Source organism: Mobula birostris, chromosome 3 (assembly GCF_030028105.1).
Source record: "Mobula birostris isolate sMobBir1 chromosome 3, sMobBir1.hap1, whole genome shotgun sequence".
NCBI lineage: Eukaryota > Metazoa > Chordata > Chondrichthyes > Myliobatiformes > Myliobatidae > Mobula > Mobula birostris.
Genome location: NC_092372.1, coordinates 132,929,151 through 132,950,021, shown reverse-complemented (window position 1 = coordinate 132,950,021; position 20,871 = coordinate 132,929,151). Strand labels below are relative to the sequence as shown.

The following is a 20,871-nucleotide window of genomic DNA, read 5'->3' as shown; positions in this document are numbered from 1 at the left end:
CAGTGAGAGGCTAGATATAGGTTTATGGTTTACATTATTCTGAGGAAATGTAAAGAAGCTCCTCAGAGCAAAGAAATATAGAATATTTTAGATAGATCTTATTGGATGTTAAACAGTTGAGTTGGAATTGAGAGCCAAAGAATTTGGAATATTAAACAAAATGATACTGTCTAGAAATTAGTCATGTATAAAATTAATTCTGTGTAAATGCAACCATGTCAGTGATCATTTCCCGGTTGATCAGCAAATGTTGGGAAATCAGGGAATTCTGGATGTGATTCATCATAACCCAAAGGACATTTGCTCTAAGGCAATCACCGTGGCGTCAAAGATCATGCACTGTACATTTTCCCCCATGACAAAGAGAAATTTATGTTCTGGGGAAAACCTATGGCTTTCATTGTTAATTCTTTAAACAAAACAGGAGAACATCACACAGGCTTAGGAGTGGAATAGCAATTAAATTGTGGGTTTTGCCACATTAGTGTTCTGCTTCATCTTTATCAGTTTCTAATGGCTTGCATGTTAATGAGTTTATGGAGTTCCCATCACTGATCACAGCCTCTTTTAATATCTATGGCACTCACCTGGCACTCAGCTTATCTCCTGGGGTGTGGCTCCCCATAACTGTTTGCATGTGACAGCGGCCACACCCCAGGAAATGGCTTCGACAAGCCGGCTAAACCAGGTGAGAGTAGCTGATGGGTCTCAAACCCTCGGTGAGATAGGGGGTTGTCTATCTCAGCATGTGAAGACAGACTCCGGCGGATTGAGCGGGTGAGACCAATGGAAGGTCCAATGGTTGAGAAGGCAGTCTCTGCAAGTGTCGTGGAACGTGTAGAGCAGGACAAGACACAGAAGACATCCTGGTTATCCACTGTGCCTAGTCCCATCTCCAGCCGTCTCGACTCTGTCTTGTCACTGGATCCAGATGGGAATTGGGAAGAGAGAGTGAGGCTGACGCTGCACAACTCTCCCTCACTTAAATCCAAATCATGCGCTAGTCTTGGCACCATCATAATGGTGTCAAGGTCCTCATCGACATTGATGATGGACGAATAGCTATCAGTGCTGTGTTCAGTGGTCATTGGATCAGACTGAATAGGGTTGTGGTGCCACTCACAGTATGGGAGGCAATTGGGGTTGCCCAGGCACATTAGAATTGTGATTTTCCTCCCATGTGCTTTCCTTAACTCCCAAGCAGCTTATTCTGCCACTGATCAGCAGTAGTGATGGGGAGAGTTCTTTTGGCCTTGACTTTCCTCCAAGTAGTCAGGCTAGCAACTGTGAGGCAACAGAGTATTGTGCAAATGTCTTGGGCACACGTGTATACCTCGAAGTCCAAGTAAATTTATTATGAAAGTACAGCTATGTCACCATATACTGAGATTCATTTTCTTGTGGGCATACTCAACAAATCTATAGAATAACAACTATAACAGAATCAATAAAAGACCACCCAACTAGGGTGTTTAGACAGACTGCAGAAGACAACAAACTGTGCAGAACAAAAAGAAACAGCAATAATAAATACATAAGCAATGAATATTGGGAACATGAGATGAAGTCCTCAGGTGCAGAAATATTTCATGATGGGGCAAGTGATGTTGAGTGAAGTTATCCCCTTTGGTTCAAGAGCCTGATGACTGAGAGGTGAATGCTGTTACTGAACCTGGTGGTCTGAGTCCTGAGACTCCTGTACCTTCTTCCCTTGGCAGCAGTGAGAAGAGAGTATGACCATGATGTGGTGATGATGCTGCTTTCCTGTGACATGCTTCATGTGGATGAGCTCAATGGTGTGGAGGGCTTTACCTGTGATGGACTGAGCCGTATCCACTACTTGTAGGATTTTCCATTCAAGGGCATTGGCACAGTACTTTAGTAATTTTATCTATTTCACTATACTATTGTCACACAAAAAAAAAACAAGCTTCATGACATACGTGAGTGATGATAATCCTTATTCTGATTGGGTCTCTATTGTGAACTGAGTGTGGGAAGAGAGGAGAGCAAGAAACACCAGAGGGACATTCTGTAATGACCAATCAATCAATTACTTGGAATCAACTGACTTTGCCTGAAGACTATAAAGGTCTCATTTTGATACAGGAACCTGTGGGCAAAATCCCCTTCCATTACTTCTAATAAGTTTTTTTTGTATCGTTTCATGATTTTACCCCAAAAGAGCACGAGGACATTTAGCATTCTGTTTATCATTAACAAGCTTAACGTACCAGGACAGGGGAAATCCAGTTGTTGAGCAAGCAGGTTTCAAACAAAAAAAAAGATAGTTTTTAATTTTTATCTTGTATTTTACTTGCATTTTGGTAAAATATACTTATAGCCGAGCGTGGTCCTCCCAATGCTAATTCTCGGATTTTTCTTTCGATTTAGGCCTCGTTTAATGTGACAATTGGAGTGACAGAGTGTTTTGAAGGCATCAAGTCTATTACTTTAAAACCCGTTGGATACAATGAAACAACTGTTATTTCTATAAGCAGCACTTGTACTTGTCAGTGCAAAGGACCTAAAGGTCATGAGTCTGGAAGATGCTTCAATAAAGAGATCGACCCAGATTGTAGACTTTGCCAGTGTGAAGACAATGCTACCAATTCTTCCTGCAGAGGATTGTCCCAAGAACAATGTCTCACTGAAAGTTGCCGGCAATATAAACACCAACCTGTTTGCAGTAATCGAGGGATTTGCAACTGTGGGAAGTGTTTATGCTACCAAACGAAACTAGGTAGAGTTTATGGAAAATATTGTGAACTCGATGACTTTTCTTGTCCTTATCATCAAGGGCAGCTGTGTGCTGGTAAGCTGATGAATTCATGACATTCATTAACCTCCTGTAGAAAGCTAACTATTCACTAGATTGTTACACTATTTCTTTCAATATTAGTAAATTAAACCTTGATATGGAACTTTATAATGAGGATGTGAATTTTAATCCTTTTTGCATTGTTAATATCCATGCATACATTTAAATGCTATCTTTTGTACTTTATTGCAAATAACAGAGTATGAGGATCTCTCTCAGCAACAGTGCATCATGGTTCCACATCAGATAAGCATACTGAGAAATAAAAACTACTCTCGAGCAACCTTATGATCAAAATTCAGGGAAAATGGCAGCCATTACTGCGACTCTGGAGACTAGTAACTGAAAATCTGTGAGCAAACTAAGAAATTTGAGCGTTAATCTCACATGCCCCTTTTGTATCAGCAGCATTTTAGGGTCAAGCTTGAGCCAAGTACAAATAGAAATCGTGCAGGTTAAATGTGCAGAAAATGACTGTGATTTCCGGAAAGCACCAACCCACTATCTTTCCCTTTTAAATCTCAATGCACCAAGCTTCAGGTGAGCAACTATTACCCATTACTGGTCCTTTCACCCCCCCACCCCCGCCCACCACCTCCCCTCCCCACCATATCCCTCAGGAGTGGCATGTTTCTTCGAGTCATGAATCTTATCTGCGATTTCATATCCTTTTATTTACTAACTAAAATTGGTCAGTGAAAACAAGATGGGCATACAGTGGTATGTTGGGGGCCAAGCAGTTGCCAGGGAGATTAGTAAGCATTGCCACAGCTGTTTTCTTGGATGATTATGTGAAAGGCTTCCTTCACTGAATTTGTGACAGCTGCAACATTGATATATGTTAATTATGACAAACGAGCTGCACTGAGGAGCTCAGAATATCCACATCAGCCATAAATGCTGACAATGCTGCCTCAGCTTGTAACTTGTGGTCAGGACAAAATTGAACATGGATATCTGCAGCACAAAATGGTGGGCTTCAATGGTGAGATGCAGATTGCAGAAGTCCATCCCTGCATATCCAAGCAGAAGATAAAATTGTTTGAGTGAAGCTTTCCTGGTGGCTGTGTGCATTCCCCCTCAGGTCCAGCACTGGAGGAACTGAGCACTGTGATCAGCAGGCACGAGCCTGCACACCATGATGCCCTGCCTCTCATTGCGGGAGATTTCGACCAGGCCAGCTTGAAGCAATCTCTGAACATCTACCATCAACATATCACCTGTGGAACCGGAAGAGCTGTTTAGTAACTTCAAAACATTCAACTAATTCAAAGGTTGACACGGGAGTCCAGGAATGTGGATGTAACTCCGGGTATACTGTAAGCAAGGCACACACATATCATGTGGCAGCTTGATGATGTACGCAATTCACGTATTTATACATATAACTCATAATGAATTATTTGAATGAACCAGAATGCTTAATCAGCCAATATACAGTATATACACAAGATTACTCAAATATTAAATAGACAACACTTCTCCCTGCTTAGCTATAAACTCCAACTCAATTGAGAATGCATCTCAATAAAATACTCAGTACATTATATAATACAACTACTATATACAGACATCCACGGCATAGTAAATTTTCAATTGTCCCATTCAAGCTTTGAGATTTAATCAGTGTGGATGATTTCTTACTCTTGTGGGTTAACGTCTTACCTGATAAGGAGGATCACTCTGCTTGGCAGGTGAGACTTGTTGCTGTGAAACAATCTCAGGTTCTGGGACCCCCGCTGTGGTGATCATCTGAATTGACACTGAAACTGCAGGAAAGTTGTTCTGACAGCTCTGGACACATTTCTTCTTCTAGTTTGTGCATCTTGATCTTGGGAAGGTGCATTTAGTTCACTGGAGTATTCTCTTATTAATCCTTCTATTGCTACCTTTATGATCTGACCTCTCCTCTTGGTCTTCTCTTCCATAGCATCACCTGACGAATCCTCTGTTTTCGTATCTCCATTGACTTCTTTCTTTTTGGCCTTCCATTCATCCAGTTGGGCTTTGGTCTTTGCATCTACCTTTACAAGCAGCTTTTTGTCTCCCATTTGAAGTTCATGCAATAACCTGAATGCACACAGATTAGATTCTGGTTCTTTATACTCACAAAAGCCAAATGCTTGCAACTTTCCTGAAGCTCCTTGAACTCTCTTCCAGCTTAAAACCAAGCCACATTTCACAAGTAACTGCTTGATTAACATATCAGAAGCTTTTTCAGATATGCTGCTACAAAAACTGTTCCAGTCGGACCAGTACTTACATCACTTTCATGCTTCCTCTGAGCAGGATTGTCCTTTCTTGGTCCAATATGCTTTCCAACCAGAGGCACAGAGGTTGATACCAAAGCCTGTTTGTCCTCTGTTGGGCAAATTTGCATGGTGTTCAGCATGGAGACAGATTTGAAATCATCCAGTACCTTTCTTAATTTGCTTTCAGTTGACCTTATTGCAGGGGATGTGGCATGCAAATAGCATATGGATCTCCAATCAAGTTGTAGTTGTCTCAGCAATCACGCCCCACAATATTGGTCCTCCTGGTTTTACCACATAAAAGCTCAATGTGGCTTGTTGGTTTTTGTATTTCACTGTTACAAATGTCATTCCCACCGTGGGTATCTTTTCACCAATAGAAGTTCTCAGTTGGATATCTGCAAGCTTCAGTTTAGTATCTTTGAAATGCCTCTCAAACTTGTGGAATGACAGAAAAAGCTGAATCAGTGTCCAATTCCATTTTAATTAATTTGCCCTTCACTTCTGGCATAAGCCATATTGCTTGACTATTGTTAATTTTCATGCTGGATATCTCAAGGTGACACAGCCCTGTGTCGCTCTCATCATTAACAGATTTTTCATCAAATGTATGTAGATTAGTCCTTTATGAAGGTGCATCTCGACTTCTTATCTTTTCCTCTTTCCTGTGTAGTCCATTTATTTCTGTCTGCCTGACATGCTCTTTCTATGTGTTCTACACCGTTGTTATCATGGGTGTCTTTAACTTCCCTAATATTGATTAGCTTCAAGTGTTTAGATGGGGCAAAGTTTGTTAAGTGTGTCCAGGATGGATTCCTGTCACAGTATGTGGACAGGCCGACTGGGGGAATGCCATACTAGATCTAGTACTAGGTAATGAACCGGGTCAGGTCACAGATCTCTGAGTGGGTGAGCATCTGGGGGACAGTGACCACCGCTCCCTGGCCTTTAGCATTATCATGGAAAAGTATAGAATCAGAGAGGACAGGAAAATCTTTAATTGTGGAAAGGCAAATTATGAGGCTATAAGGCTAGAACTTGCGGGTGTGAATTGGGATGATGTTTTTGCAGGGAAATGTACTATGGACATGTGGTCGATGTTTAGAGATCTCTTGCAGGATGTTAGGGATAAATTTGTCCTGGTGAGGAAGATAAAGAATGGTAGGGTGAAGGAACCATGGGTGACAAGTGAGGTGGAAAATCTAGTCAAGTGGAAGAAAGCAACATACATGAGGTTTAGGAAGCAAGGATCAGATGGGTCTATTGAGGAATATAGGGAAGCAAGAAAGGAGCTTAAGAAGGGGCTGAGAAGAGCAAGAAGGGGGCATGAGAAGGCCTTGGCGAGTAGGGTAAAGGAAAACCCCAAGGCATTCTTCAATTATGTGAAGAAAAAAAGGGTAAGAAGAACCTGATGGGAGTTATTTACAGGCCTCCAAAAAGTGGACAAGATATGGACTACAATTTACAACGGGAGATGGAAAAAGCTTGTCAAAAAGGCAATGTTACATTAGTTATGGGGGATTTCAATATGCAGATGGATTGGGAAAATCAAATTGATGCTGGATCCCAGGAGAGAGAATTTGTGGAATGCCTCTGAGGTGGATTTTTAGAGCAGCTTCTGGTTGAGCCCACTACAGGATCAGATATTCTGGATTGGGTGTTCTGCAATGAACTAGAATTGTTTAGAGAGCTTGGGGTAAAGGAACCCTTAAGGGCCGGTGATCATAATATAGAATTCATCCCTACAATTTGAGAAGGACAAGTCAGGTGTGTCGGTACTGCAGTGGGTAAAGGGAAATATAGCAGCATGAGAGAGGCTCTGGTCAAACCTGTTTGGAAGGCAATGCTGGCAGAGACGATGGCAGAGCAGCAATGGCTGGAGTTTCTAAGAGCAATACGAACGCAGAGGATAGATACATCCCAAAGAAGCAGAAATATTCTAAAGGCAAGATGACAAGGTAAATCAAAGCCATCATAAAAGCAAAAGACTGGGCATGTAATATAGCAAAAAATAGTGGTATGTTACAGGATTGGGAATTTTTTAAAAACCAACAGAAGGCAACTAAAAATACCTTGAGGGGAGAAAGACGAAATATGAAGGTAAGCTAGCCAATAGTATCAAAAATGATACCAGAAGTTTTTTTTAAGATATATAAAGAGTAAAAGAGAGGCGAGAGTAGATGTTAGATGGTTGGAAAATGATGTTGGAGAGATAGTAATGGGGGACAAGGAAATGGCAGATGAACTGAATGCATATTTTCCATCAGTCTTCGCCGTGGTAATATGCTCTAGTAATATGCTCCTGACCCTTCCTATGGTCTTCTGTCATTTCCTATCAGATTACCCCATTCTTCAGCCCTTTATCTCTTTCACCTGTGAACTTTCCAGCCTTTTACTTCACATCCTGTGCCTCTCTCAGTTTCACCTATCATCTGCCTCCGTGTAATTCTTCCTTCCCTCCCCCCACCTTCTTACCCTGATTTCTCCCCTTCCTCCCCAGTCCCGATGAAAGTTCTCAGCCTGAAGCATCGACTGTTTACTCTTGTCCATTGATGTTGCCCGGTCTGCTGACCTGCTCCAGCATTCTGGGTGTGTTGCTTTGGATTTCCAGCACATAGAGTTTCTCGTGTTTGACGTACTAGTAGTATGCTGCATGTTCGAGGGTGTCAAGGGGCAGAAGTAAGTGCAGTTGCTATTACTAGGGAGATGGTGTTCAGGTGTTCAGACTGTAAAGTCTGGAAGTAGATAAATCACCTGAACCAGATTGACTAAATCCCAGTATTCTAAAAGACATAGCTGAAGAGATTGTGGACACATTATTAATGAGCTTTCATAAATCAATAGGTCTGGCTTGGTTCCAAAGGACTGGAAAATTGCAAATGTCACTCCCCTCTTCAACAAGGGAGGGAAGTAGAAGAAAGGAGGTTATAGACCAGTTAGCCTGACCTCAGTGTTTGGGGAGATGTTGGAGTCAATTGTTAAGCACGTGGCTTCAGAATACTTGGAGGCACATGACAAAATCGGCAAAGTAAGTATGGGATCCTTAAGGGGCAATCTTGCCTGATAAATCTGTTGGACATATAGCCATATAACAATTACAGCACGGAAACAGGCCATCTCAGCCCTTCTAGTCTGTGCCGAACATCTTTGAAGAAATAACAAGCAGGGTAGAAAAAGGAGAATCGGTGGATGTTGCATATTTAGATTTTCAGAAGGCCTTTGACACGGTGCCGCACATGAGGATGCTAAGCAAGATAAGAGCCCCAGAGTACTACTGGAACGATATACCATGGATGGTAATATTACTCATGGTGATTGGCAGAAGACAAAGATTAGGAACAAAGGGATCCTTTACAGATTGGCTGCCAGTGACTAGTGGTGTTCCATAGGATTCTGTGTTGGGAGCGCTTCTATTTGCATGGTATGTCAACGATTTGGATTGTGAAATTGATGGTTTTGTGGCCAAATTTGTGGACAACATGAAGGTAGATGGAGGGACAGGTTGTGCTGAGGAAGCAGAGAGGCTACAGAAGAACTTAAACAGATTAGGAGAATGGGCAAGAGATGGCAGATGGTATACAGAGTTGGGAAGTATATACCCATGCACTTCGGTAGAAGCAGAGACTATTTTCTAAATGGGGAGAAACGTCAAAAATCCAAGGTCCAAATGGATTTGGAGACCTTGTGTGAGGTTCCCTAATGGTTAATTTGCATGTTGAGTTGGTGGTGAAGAAGGCAAATGCAATTTTAGCTTCGTTTCAAGAGGACTAAAATATAAAAACAAGGAAGTAATGCTGAGGCTATATAAGGCACTGGTGAGGCCTCACTTGGAGTATTGTGAGCTGTTTTGGGCCTCTTATTTAAGAAAGGATGTGCTGGCATCGGAGAGGGTTCAGAGAAGGTTCTTGAGAAAGATTCCGGGAATGAAAAAGTTATCATGTGAGGGGCATTTGATGGCTCTGGGCCTGTACTCATTGGAATTTAGGAGAATGAGGGGGGACCTTATTGAGAATGTTGAAATACCTCGATAACGTGGATGTGAAGAGGATGTTGCCTTTGGTGGTGGAGTCTAAGACCAAAGGACACAGCCTCAATATAGAGGGATGTGCATTTAGAACACAGATGAGGAGAAATTTCTTTAGCCAGAGAGTAATGAATCTGTGGTATTCGTTGCCACAGGCGATTATGAAGGCCAGGTCATGGTGCATTTAAATCAGAGGTTGATTAGTATTTGATTAGCCAGGACGTGAAAAATTATGGGGAGAAGGCAGAAGATTGGGATTAAGATAGAAATGGATCAACCATGATGAAATGGCAGTGCAGACTCGATGGGCCGAATGGCTTAGTCTTATGGTTTATGCACACGGGAGGTGGAGGAGTGCTTACAGAGCTGCTGTGAGTTGTTGGACTGGACAAGATTCAGGGATTCATCTTCAATTCTGAATGAATTCATCCAGTACCAGTACCATAGCATAAGAGCCAGGGCCAACAGGCTCTGGGACAGCTTCTTCCACCAGGCCATCAGACTGCTTAATTCATGCTGATGCAACTGTATTTCTATGTTATATTGACTATCCTGTTGTACAATATTTATAATATTTATTATAAATTACTCTAAATTGCGCATTGCACATGTAGTCGGAGATGTAACATAAAGATCTCTACTTCTCATGTACATGAAGGATGTAAGTAATAGTCAATTCAATTCAATTCAATTCATTTCAGTTGTAACCATCTTTATCAAAACCTGATTGCATGAGTTTGTGCCTTTGAGAACATACCAGACATTCCCAAATCAAAAACCGTGGAAGAACCAAGATATTCATAGCCTGATGAGGGCTAGATCTGTGAGGCATTCAAGACCACTGATCCAGGAATATGCAAAAAGTCCAGGTATATTCTACAGATGGCTATCTTAAGAGCAAGAAACAGTTCCAATTGAGGTTAGAGATAGAATTGGATGCACATCAGCTCTGTCAGGATATGCAGGCCATTACTTCCTGCAAAGGGAAACCTAACATCATGAAAATGCTGGAGGAACTCAACAGGCCTGGAAGCATCTATGGAAAACAGTAAACAGTCGATCCTGACAGGCCTGATGAAGTGTCTCGGCCCAAGACGTCGACCGTTTACTCTTTTATATAGATGTCGCCTGGCCTGCTGAGTTCCCCCAGCATTTTGTGTGGACTACTTTGATTTCTAGCACCTACAGATTTTCTCTTGTTCAGGAACAGCAATGATGCTCAATGCCTTTTATGCTCGCTTTGAAAGGGAGAAAAAATTACATGTATGTGAATTCCTGCAGCATCCAGTGACCGTTTGATTTCTGTCTCAGAGGCTGATGTCAGAACATCTTTTAGGAGGGTGAACCCTCGTAAGGCATCAGGCCCTGATGGTGTACCCTGTAGATCTGTGAAAAACCGTGCCAATCAACTGGCAGGAGTGTTCAAGGAAACTTCAGTCTCTCACTGCTGCAGGCAGTTAGACTTTCTCACCTACTCTAAAAGAGTGACAATCATACCCAAAAAGAACAGGGTAAGCTGTCTCAGTGGCTCACCCAGTAGCACTCACATCCACGGTGATGAAGTACTTTGAGAGGATGGTCATGGCCAGAATCAACTCCTACCTAAGCAAGAACCTGGACCCTCTGCAATTTCCCTATCACCATAATAGGTCTACAGCAGATGCAATCTCATTGGCTCTCCAGTCAGCCTTGGGTCACCTAGACAATCGTAATACCTATGTCATGCTGCTGTTTACTGACTACGGTTCAGTGTGCAACACAATCATGTCCTCAGTTCTAATCAAAAAGTTCCAAAACCTGGGCCTCTGTACCTCCCTCTGCAACTGAATCCTTGACTTCCTCACCGGGAGACCACAGTCTGTGCGGATCAAAAATGACATCTCCTCATCGCTGACAGTCAGTACTGCCACACCTCAAGGATGCGTGCTTAGCCCACTGCTCTCATCTCCCTACAACCGTGATTGTGTGGCTAGGCATAGCTTAAGCACTCTCTATAAATTTGCCGATGACACAACTGCTGTTGGCAGAATTTCAGACGGAGATGAGAAGGCGTACATGAGCGAGGTAGATCAGCTGGTGGAGAGGTATCGCAGCAAGAACATTGCACTCAATGTCAGCAAGACCAAGGGATTGATTGTGGGTGAGGGTAAGGAATGGACTCCAGGGATCAGAAATGGAAAAGGTGAGCGGTTACAAGTTACTGGTTATCAATATTTTTGAGGGCTTCTCCTGAGTCCAACCCATAGATGCAATCGCAAAAAAGGGACAACAGCAGCTATAATTCTTCAGGAGTTAGAGAAGAATTTGTATGTTACCAAAGACGCTGACAAATTTCTACAGATGTACCGTAGAGAGCAACCTAACTGACTGCATTACTGTCTGGTATGGACGGGCCACAGCGCAGGATCAGAAAAAGGTGCAAGAAGTTGTAACTTCCCCGTCATCGAGGACTCCTTCAAAAGGTGTTGCCTCGAAAAGGCAGCATCTATCAGTAAGGACCTCCATCACCCAGGACATGCCCTCTTCTCAGTGTTACAGGTACAAGAGACTGAAGACACACACTCAATGTTTCAAGAACAGCACCTTCCTGTCCACCATGTGATTTCTGAATGGACAATGAACCCATGAACACTTTCTCAGTGTTTTCCCCTTTCTTTTTGCACTCATTTAGTTAGTTTATTAATCTATTTATTCATTTAGTACAGCACAAAGTAGGTTCTTCTGGCCACAATTATTGTAATTTCACATTTTTATTATTATGTATTGCTATGTACTGCTACCATAAAATAACAAATTTCATCATATGCAGGTATGCCAGTGATATTAAACCTCATTCTGATTTTCGTTTTGAGTCAATCAGTAACAGAAGTTTGAAGCAGCAACTGCTATCCATTGGATTCAGAGGCCCGGCCACATTTTATCATTTAATGTCAATGTGCCCTCAATTTCTTTGCCTTAGGATCCCTCTGTGATTCTGAAGAAGGCACTTGTAGGAACTCAATCGTGGTGTGTACTTGCATAAGGCAAATGACTAATGATTTGTCCATGATGACACAAGATAGAATGAACAGTCTATAAACATGAGAAAATCTGCAGATGCTGAAAATCCAAAACAACACACACAAAATCCTTGAGGAACTCAGCAAGTCAGGCAGCATCCATGGAAGTGAATGAACAGTTGAAGTTTCAGGCTGAGATCCGTGTCCTGAAGAAGTGCCTTGGCCCGACACTTTGACTGTTTAGTCATTTCCATAGATGCTAATGTGGAGGAGGAGAAGATGGCGGTGCGACAGCAGCGCGCGCGGCCACTTCGGTGGTGATGTCTGTTATCTGTCAAGTAGGGGACCGTGCACAATTCTGATTTGATGGAGATGGACGTGAGAGTACGGAGGAACATCTGGAAAGCTTCTGAAATGCCCGGTTCGCTGCCACTACTACTGTGTGGTAACCGGTACCTCGGGAGCAGAAGGCCCCGAAATCCTCGGCTTTGCGTGTTTCAGCGGCCGGGGCGAGGTCGAAGGCGCTCGGCAGAGGATGGCGCTCGGGAGGCTGTGTCGGAGAGGCTGGTCGGAAGCTCGAAGTTTTCGGACGGATGGACTCAGTGTCGGCTGTGGTCAGCTGTTTCCAAGGCATCGGCAAGTTGATGGTGCCTGGAGGTTTATGGCAGGGAGTTTCTCACTTTTACCGCCTGCTATCAGGGACTCAGGAGTCGATCGACTTGGGGACTTTTGAGACTTCATTTACCGTGCCCATGGTTTGTTCTTCATCAAATTATGGTATTGCTTTGCACTGCTGTAACTATATGTTATAGTTATGTGGTTCTGTCAGTATTAGTCTTTGGTTTGTCCTGTTTTCTGTGATATCACTCCGGAGAAACATTGTATCATTTCTTAATGCATCTATGCATTTCTAAATGACAATAAAAGAGGACTGAGTGTTCTCATAATCTAATCTAACTGACCTGCTGAATTTCTCCAGCATTTTGTGTGTGTTGCTTAGAATGAACAGGCATCTGGATCATTGACTCTTGAACACATGCATGCATAATTGTATAAGGGCTAAGAGTGTTGTAAAAGCAAGCCTGAAGGTTTTGTGTGTCAATGCAAGGAGCATTTGTAACAAGGTGGATGAATTGAATGTGCAGATGGTTATTAATGAATATGATATAGTTGGGATCACAGAGACATGGCTCCAGGGTGACCAAGGATGGGAGCTCAACATTCAGGGATATTCAATATTCAGGAGGGATAGACATGAAAGAAAAGGAGGTGGGGTGGCATTGCTGGTTAGAGAGGAGATTAACGCAATAGAAAGGAAGGACATTTGCCGGGAGGATATGGAATCGATATGGGTAGAGCTGCATAACACCAAGGGACAGAAAACGCTGGTTGGATTTGTGTACAGGCCACCTAACAGTAGTAGTGAGGTTGGGGATGGCATTAAACATGAAATTAGAAATGTGTGCAATAACGGAACAGCAGTTATAATGGGTGACATCAATCTACATGTAGATTGGGTGAACCAAATTGGTAAGGGTGCTGAGGAAGAGGATTTCTTGGAATGTATGCAGGATAGTTTTCTGAACCAACATGTCAAGGAACCAACTAGAGAGCAGGCTATTCTAGACTGGGTACTGAGCAATGAGGAAGGGTTAGTTAGCAATCTTGTCGTGTGAGGTTCCTTGAGTAAGAGTGACCATAATATGGTGGAATTCTTCACTAAGATGGAGAGTGATATAGTTAATTCAGAAACAAAGGTTCTGAACTTAAAGAAGGCTAACTTTGAAGGTATGAGACGAGAATTAGCTAAGATAGACTGGCAAATGATACTTAAAGGGTTGACGGTGGATATGCAATGGCAAGCATTTAAAGATCGCATGGATGAACTACAACAATTGTTCATCCCAGTTTGGCAAAAGAATAAACCAGGGAAGGTAGTGCACCCGTGGCTGACAAGGGAAATTAGGGATAGTATCAATTCCAAAGAAGAAACATGCAAATTAGCCAGAAAAAGTGGCACAACTGAGGACTGGGAAAAATTCAGAGTCCAGCAGAGGAGGACAAAGGGCTTAATTAGGAAAGGGAAATAAGATTATGAGAGAAAGCTGGCAGGGAACATAAAAACTGACTGTAAAAGCTTTTATAGATATGTGAAAAGAAAAAGATTGGTTAAGACAAATGTAGGTCCCTTGCAGTCAGAAACAGGTGAATTGATCATGGGGAACAAGGACAAGGCAAACCAATTGAATAACTACTTTGGTTCTGTCTTCACTAAGGAGGACATAAATAATCTTCCGGAAATAGTGGGGAACCAAGGGTCTAGTGAGATGGAGGAACTGAGGGAAATGCATGTTAGTAGGGAAGTGGTGTTAGGTAAATTGAAGGGATTAAAGGCAGATAAATCCCCAGGGCCAGATGGTCTGCATCCCAGAGTGCTTAAGGAAGTAGCCAAGAAATAGTGGATGCATTAGTGATAATTTTTCAAAACTCTTTAGATTCTGGATTAGTTCCTGAGGATTGGAGGGTGGCTAATGTAACTCCGCTTTTTAAAAAAGGAGGAAGAGAGAAACCAGGGAATTATAGACCAGTAAGCCTGACATCGGTGGTGGGGAAGAGTCAGTTATCAAAGATGTGATAACAGCACATTTGGAAAGCAGCGAAATCATTGGACAAAGTCAGCATGGATTTGTGAAAGGAAAATCATGTCTGACGAATCTCATAGAAATTTTTGAGGATGTAACTAGTAGAGTGGATAGGGGAGAACCAGTGGATGTGGTATATTTGGATTTTCAAAAGGCTTTAGACAAGGTCCCACACAGAGATTAGTGTGCAAACTTAAAGCACACGGTATTGGGGGTATGGTAATTGGCTGGCAGACAGGAAGCAAAGAGTGGGAATAAACGGGTCCTTTTCAGAATGGCAGGCAGTGACTAGTGGGGTACCGCAAGGCTCAGTGCTGGGACCCCAGTTGTTTACAATATATATTAATGACCTAGATGAGGGAATTAAATGCAGCATCTCCAAGTTTGCGGATGACACAAAGCTGGGCGGCAGTGTTAGCTGTGAGGAGGATGCAGGGTGACTTGGATAGGTTAGGTGAGTGGGCAAATTCATGGCAGATGCAATTTAATGTGGATAAATTTGAGGTTATCCACTTTGGTGGCAAGAACAGGAAAACGTTATTATCTGAATGGCGGCCGATTAGGAAAAGGGGAGGTGCAGCGAGACCTTGGTGTCATTGTACACCAGTCATTGAAAGTGGGCATGCAGGTACAGCAGGTGGTGAAAAATGCAAATGGTATGCTGGCATTCATAGCAAGAGGATTCGAGTACAGGAGCAGGGAGGTACTACTGCAGTTGTACAAGGCCTTGGTGAGACCACACCTGGATTATTGTGTGCAGTTTTGGTCCCCTAATCTGAGGAAAGACATTCTTGCCATAGAGGGAGTACAAAGAAGGTTCACCAGATTGATTCCTGGGATGGCAGGACTTCCATATGATGAAAGACCATAAGACAAAGGAGCAGAAGTAGGCCATTCGGCCCATCGAGTCTGCTCCGCCATTTTATCATGAGCTGATCCATTTTCTCCTATTTAGTCCCACTCCCCTGCCTTCTTATCATAACCTTTGATGCCCTGGCTACTCAGATACCTATCAATCTCTGCCTTAAATACACCCAATGACTTGGCCTTCGCCGCTGCCCGTGGCAACAAATTCCATAGATTCACCACCCTCTGACTAAAAAAATTTCTTTGCATTTCTGTTCTGAAAGGGCGCCCTTCAACCCTTAAGTCATGCCCTCTCGTACTAGACTCCCGCATCATGGGAAACAACTTTGCCACATCCACTCTGTCCATGCCTTTTAACATTCGAAATGTTTCTATAAGGTCTCCCCTCATTCTTCTAAACTCCAAGGAATACAGTCCAAGAGCGGACAAACGTTCCTCATATGTTAACCCTCTCATTCCCAGAATCATTCTAGTGAATCTTCTCTGTACCCTCTCCAACGTCAGCACAACCTTTCTTAAATAAGGAAACCAAAACTGCCCACAGTACTCCAAGTGAGGTCTCACCAGTGCCTTATAGAGCCTCAACATCACATCCCTGCTCCTATACTCTATTCCTCTAGAAATGAATGCCAACATTGCATTCGCCTTCTTCACTACTGACTCAACCTGGAGGTTAACCTTAAGGGTATCCTGTATGAGGACTCCCAAGTCCCATTGCATCTCAGAACTTTGAATTCTTTCCCCATTTAAATAATAGTCTGCCCGTTTATTTTTTCTGCCAAAGTGCGTAACCATACACTTTCCAACATTGTACTTCATTTGCCACTTCTCTGCCCATTCTTCCAATCTATCCAAGTCTCTCTGCAGACTCTCCATTTCCTCAGCACTACCGGCCCCTGCACCTATCTTTGTATCGTCAGCAAACTTAGCCACAAAGCCATCTATTCCATAATCCAAATCGTTGATGTACAATGTAAAAAGAAGTGGCCCCAACACTGATCCCTGCGGAACACCACTGGTAACCGGCAGCCAACCAGAATAGGATCCCTTTATTCCCACACTCTGTTTCCTGCCAATCAGCCACACTCTATCCACGTATGTAACTTCCCCGTAATTCCATGGGCTCTTATCTTGTTAAGTAGCCTCATGTGTGGCACCTTGTCAAAGGCCTTCTGAAAATCCAAATATACAACATCCACTGCATCTCCCTTGTCTAGCCTACTGGTAATTTCCTCAAAAAATTGTAATAGGTTTGTCAGGCAGGATGTTCCTTTAAGGAATTCATGCTGAGTTCTGCCTATCTTGTCATATGCCTCCAGGTACTCTGTAACCTCATCCTTGACAATTGACCCCAACAACTTCCCAACCACCGATGTCAAGCTAACAGGTCTATAATTTCCTTTTTGCTTCCTTGCCCCCTTCTTAAATAGTGGAGTGACATTTGCAATCTTCCAGTCCTCCAGAACCATGCCAGAATCTATCGACTTTTGAAAGATCATCGCTAATGCCTCCGCAATCTCCACAGCTACTTCCTTCAGAACACGAGGGTGCATTCCATCTGGTCCAGGAGATTTATCTACCTTTAGCCTATTCAGCTTCCTGAGTACTTTTTCTGTCGTAATTGTGACTGCGCACACTTCTCTTCCCTGCCACCCTTGACTGTCTGATATCCTGCTGTCTTCCGCAGTGAAGACTGATGCAAAATACTTGTTCAGTTCCTCTGCCATCTCCTCATCTCCCATTACAATTTCTCCAGCATCATTTTCTATTGGTTCTATATCTACTCTCACCTGTCTTTTACTCTTTATATACTTGAAAAACCTTTTAGTACCCTCTTCGATATTATTTGCTAGCTTCCTTTCATAGTTAATCTTTTCTCTCTTAATGACCTTCTTGGTTTCCTTTTGTAAGGTTTTAAAAACTTCCCAATCCTCTCTCTTCCCACTAATTTTTGCTTCCTTGTATGCCCTCTCTTTTGCTTTAATTTTGGCTTTGACTTCTCTTGTCAACCACGGTTGCATCCTTTTTCCACTCGAAAATTTCTTCTTTTTTGGAATATACCTGTCTTGCACATTCCTCATTTCGCGCATAAACTCCAGCCACTGCTGCTCTGCTGTCTTTCCCGCCAGTGTCTCTTTCCAGTCAACTTTGGCCAGTTCCTCTCTCATGCCACTGTAATTTCCTTTACTCCACTGAAATACCGACACATCAGATTTCGGCTTCTCTTTTTCTAATTTCACAGTGAACTCAATCATGTTATGATCACTGCCTCCTAAGGGTTCCTTCACCTCAATCTCTCCAATCACCTCCGGTTCATTACACAATACCCAATCCAGTACAGCCGATCCCCTAGTAGGCTCAACAACAAGCTGTTCTAAAAAACCATCTCGCAGACATTCTACAAATTCTCTCTCTTGAGATCCAGTGCCGACCTGATTTTCCCAATCTACTCGCATGTTAAAATCTCCCACAATTATCATAACACTGCCCTTCTGACAAGCCTTTTCTATTTCCAGTTGTAAGTTGTAGTCCACATCCCTGCAGCTGTTTGGAGGCCTATAAATAACTGCCATCAGGGTCCTTTTACCCCTGCTATTTCTTAGCTCAACCCATAAAGATTCTGCACCTTCCAATCCTATATCACCTCTTTCTAATGCTGTAATATCATTTCTTACCACTAAAGCCACGCCTCCCCCTCTGCCTACCTTCCTATCCTTCCGATACACCGTGTATCCTTGGATGTTCAGCTCCCAGAGACATGCATCCTTTAGCCAGGTCTCAGTGATGGCCACAATATCATACCTGCCAATCTGTAGCTATACGACAAGATCATCCACCTTATTCCTTATGCTGCGTGCATTTAAGACTGGATCGACGAGGTTTATACTCTCTGGAATTTAGAAGATTGAGGGGGATCTGATTGAAACGTGTAAAATTCTAAAGGGATTGGACAGGCTAGATGCAGGAAGATTGTTCCCGATGTTGGGGAAGTCCAGAACGAGGGGTCACAATTTGAGGATCAAGGGGAAGCCTTTTAGGACCGAGATGAGGAATAACTTCTTCACACAGAGAGCGGTGAATCTGTGGAATTCTCTGCCACAGGAAACAGTTGAGGCCAGTTCATTGGCTATATTTAAGAGGGAGTTAGATATGGCCCTTGTGGCTAAAGGAATCAGTGGGTATGGAGAGAAGGCAGGTACAGGGTTCTGAATTGGATGAGCAGCCATGACCGTACTGAATGGTGGTGCAAGCTCGAAGGGCTGAATGGCCTACTCCTGCACCTATTTTCTATGTTTCTATGTTTTGACGTGACAATCACTGTATCTGTTAAATCAGACCCAGGACTTATTCTGTCCTTAAAATATTTACTCATCAATATGCATTTGGGTGCAGCCATAGAAGGATCTGTCTTGAAGTTTAATCAATATTCCCAGGTAGCCACCTGAATGCAAAAAAAAAACCAAACGTCTGGAGGAGCTCAACAGATCAGACAACGTTCGTAGAGGGAAATGGACAATGGATGCTTCAGGTCAAAGCTCTTTATCAGAGTTGCCCTAGCAGTTTGTTTTTTTTGCTCCATATTTCACCATCTGCAGCCTTTTATGTCTCATGTCTATCACATTGTCTTCATGCTCTGGCAGCTCACCCTTTCTGGAACCAAAGGATATCTCCTTAATGCTGTATATGCCTAATGATACCTATCAGGGATACAACAGCACAAGGAAAGTCCAGTGAGAAGCACTGGTGTCATTGAGCAAGTTAAATGTATGCTCAAGGTGCCTGAATAAATTTGCAAATACGGTCGGCCCTCCTTATCTGCGAGTTCCACATGCGCAAATTCAACCAACCGCGAATCGAGAAAACCCGGAAGTGCTCTTCCAGCACTTGTTGTTCGAGCATGTACAGATTATTTTTTCTTGTCATTATTCCCTGAACAATGCAGTATAACAACTATTTTACGTAGCATTTACATTGTATTAGGTATTATAAGTAATCTAGAGATGATTTGAAGTATATGGGAGGATGTGTGTAGGTTATTGTGGATCGGGATCGAAAAAAAACCAGAAGTTCTCTTACTAAGTGTCAGAATTGGTACATCCGGTATTATTCAGCGTCAGTCAAACATTTGTCTTAGTATATAGCATATATTTTACTTCTCTATGCATAGAAAACACTTAAGAAACGTATGTTTCAGCGCCAGGCTCAGGAACAGAAGTTCCCAAGTTCGATCCAGTGACAGATCGCTCCCAAGCGTGCTTTCCATCCCTGCCGGGTTGATGTGGAGGATCAAAAACCCAAAACCCAATAATTAAACCACTGCGTTGCTTAGTAATAATTGTAGCTTTCATCGGGGCAGGGCCTTTCTCACTTTATCCTTTAAAATTGTTCCGATTGTTGACCAACTGTAGCCTAATGCTTTTCCAATGACCGATGGCATTTCACCTCTTTCCAATCGCTTTATTATTTTCACTTTATTTTCAATTGTGATCGTAATTATTTTCGTGAACAGAAACACTGCGGATTCAGAGCTTTACCACCGGGTCCTAATGTCCACCGCACTAAGACAGGTTAAATAAGGTCCGGGGTTCCACTGGGTCCTAAGGTCCACCGCATTGAGACAGGTTGAATAAGGGACTTGAGCATCCGCGTTTTTTTGTATCCGCGAGGGGTCCCAGAACCAATCCCTCACAGATAAGGAGGGCCGACTGTATTCATCTACAGGCATAGGATCTGTGCAGTAATGATTGTGCAGGATATTGCACTTTGGGCGGTGTTTTGCAGCAGTGAGGCTTGGACATGCAAAAGGCACAGAGCACTGCTCATCCTCACTTCCAAATTAATCGGCCACCAAAATTGTTTCACTGCTCCCACTTTGCCAGTGTCAGTTTCTGTTTTGCCATCAATCCACAATGAACAAAAATGATTAAGGCAAGCAAGTTTTAGAGATAAGTAATATGTGTGTTAGTCAAAATTACAGCCAAAAATCAATTATTTAAAATGATATTTGTTGTCCATGTGCATTTACTTTTACAAGAATTCGAATGTGAGGCATCCCTTCTGGCATCTTCAGAGTTAGAAGGAGGTCGTTCAAACTGCTGGTGTCTTCTTCGCTTTGAAGCTTTTGAGTGTCTGCTGCTTGTCCAGCCGTTTAAGGTTGGATTCATCTATGAATCAGTCTAAAGTAGGCTTGGATTGTGTGGGGCTGGGAGGGTTTTTTCAGACAGAACAGACAGAAAGCAGAGGCATTTGAGCTAATGCTCCTGTG

At 42.8% G+C, this 20,871-nt stretch overlaps 1 protein-coding gene across 1 annotated transcript in view; it reads left to right on the top strand.

Moving 5' to 3' along the window:
- itgb8 (integrin, beta 8) overlaps nt 1-20,871 on the top strand; it is a 115,122-nt gene that overhangs the window by 58,550 nt on the left and 35,701 nt on the right. Inside the window, exon 10 of the mRNA XM_072253364.1 lies at nt 2,395-2,815. Within this exon, the coding sequence (XP_072109465.1) occupies nt 2,395-2,815 (421 nt within the window). The remainder of the gene's footprint in view (nt 1-2,394; nt 2,816-20,871) is intronic.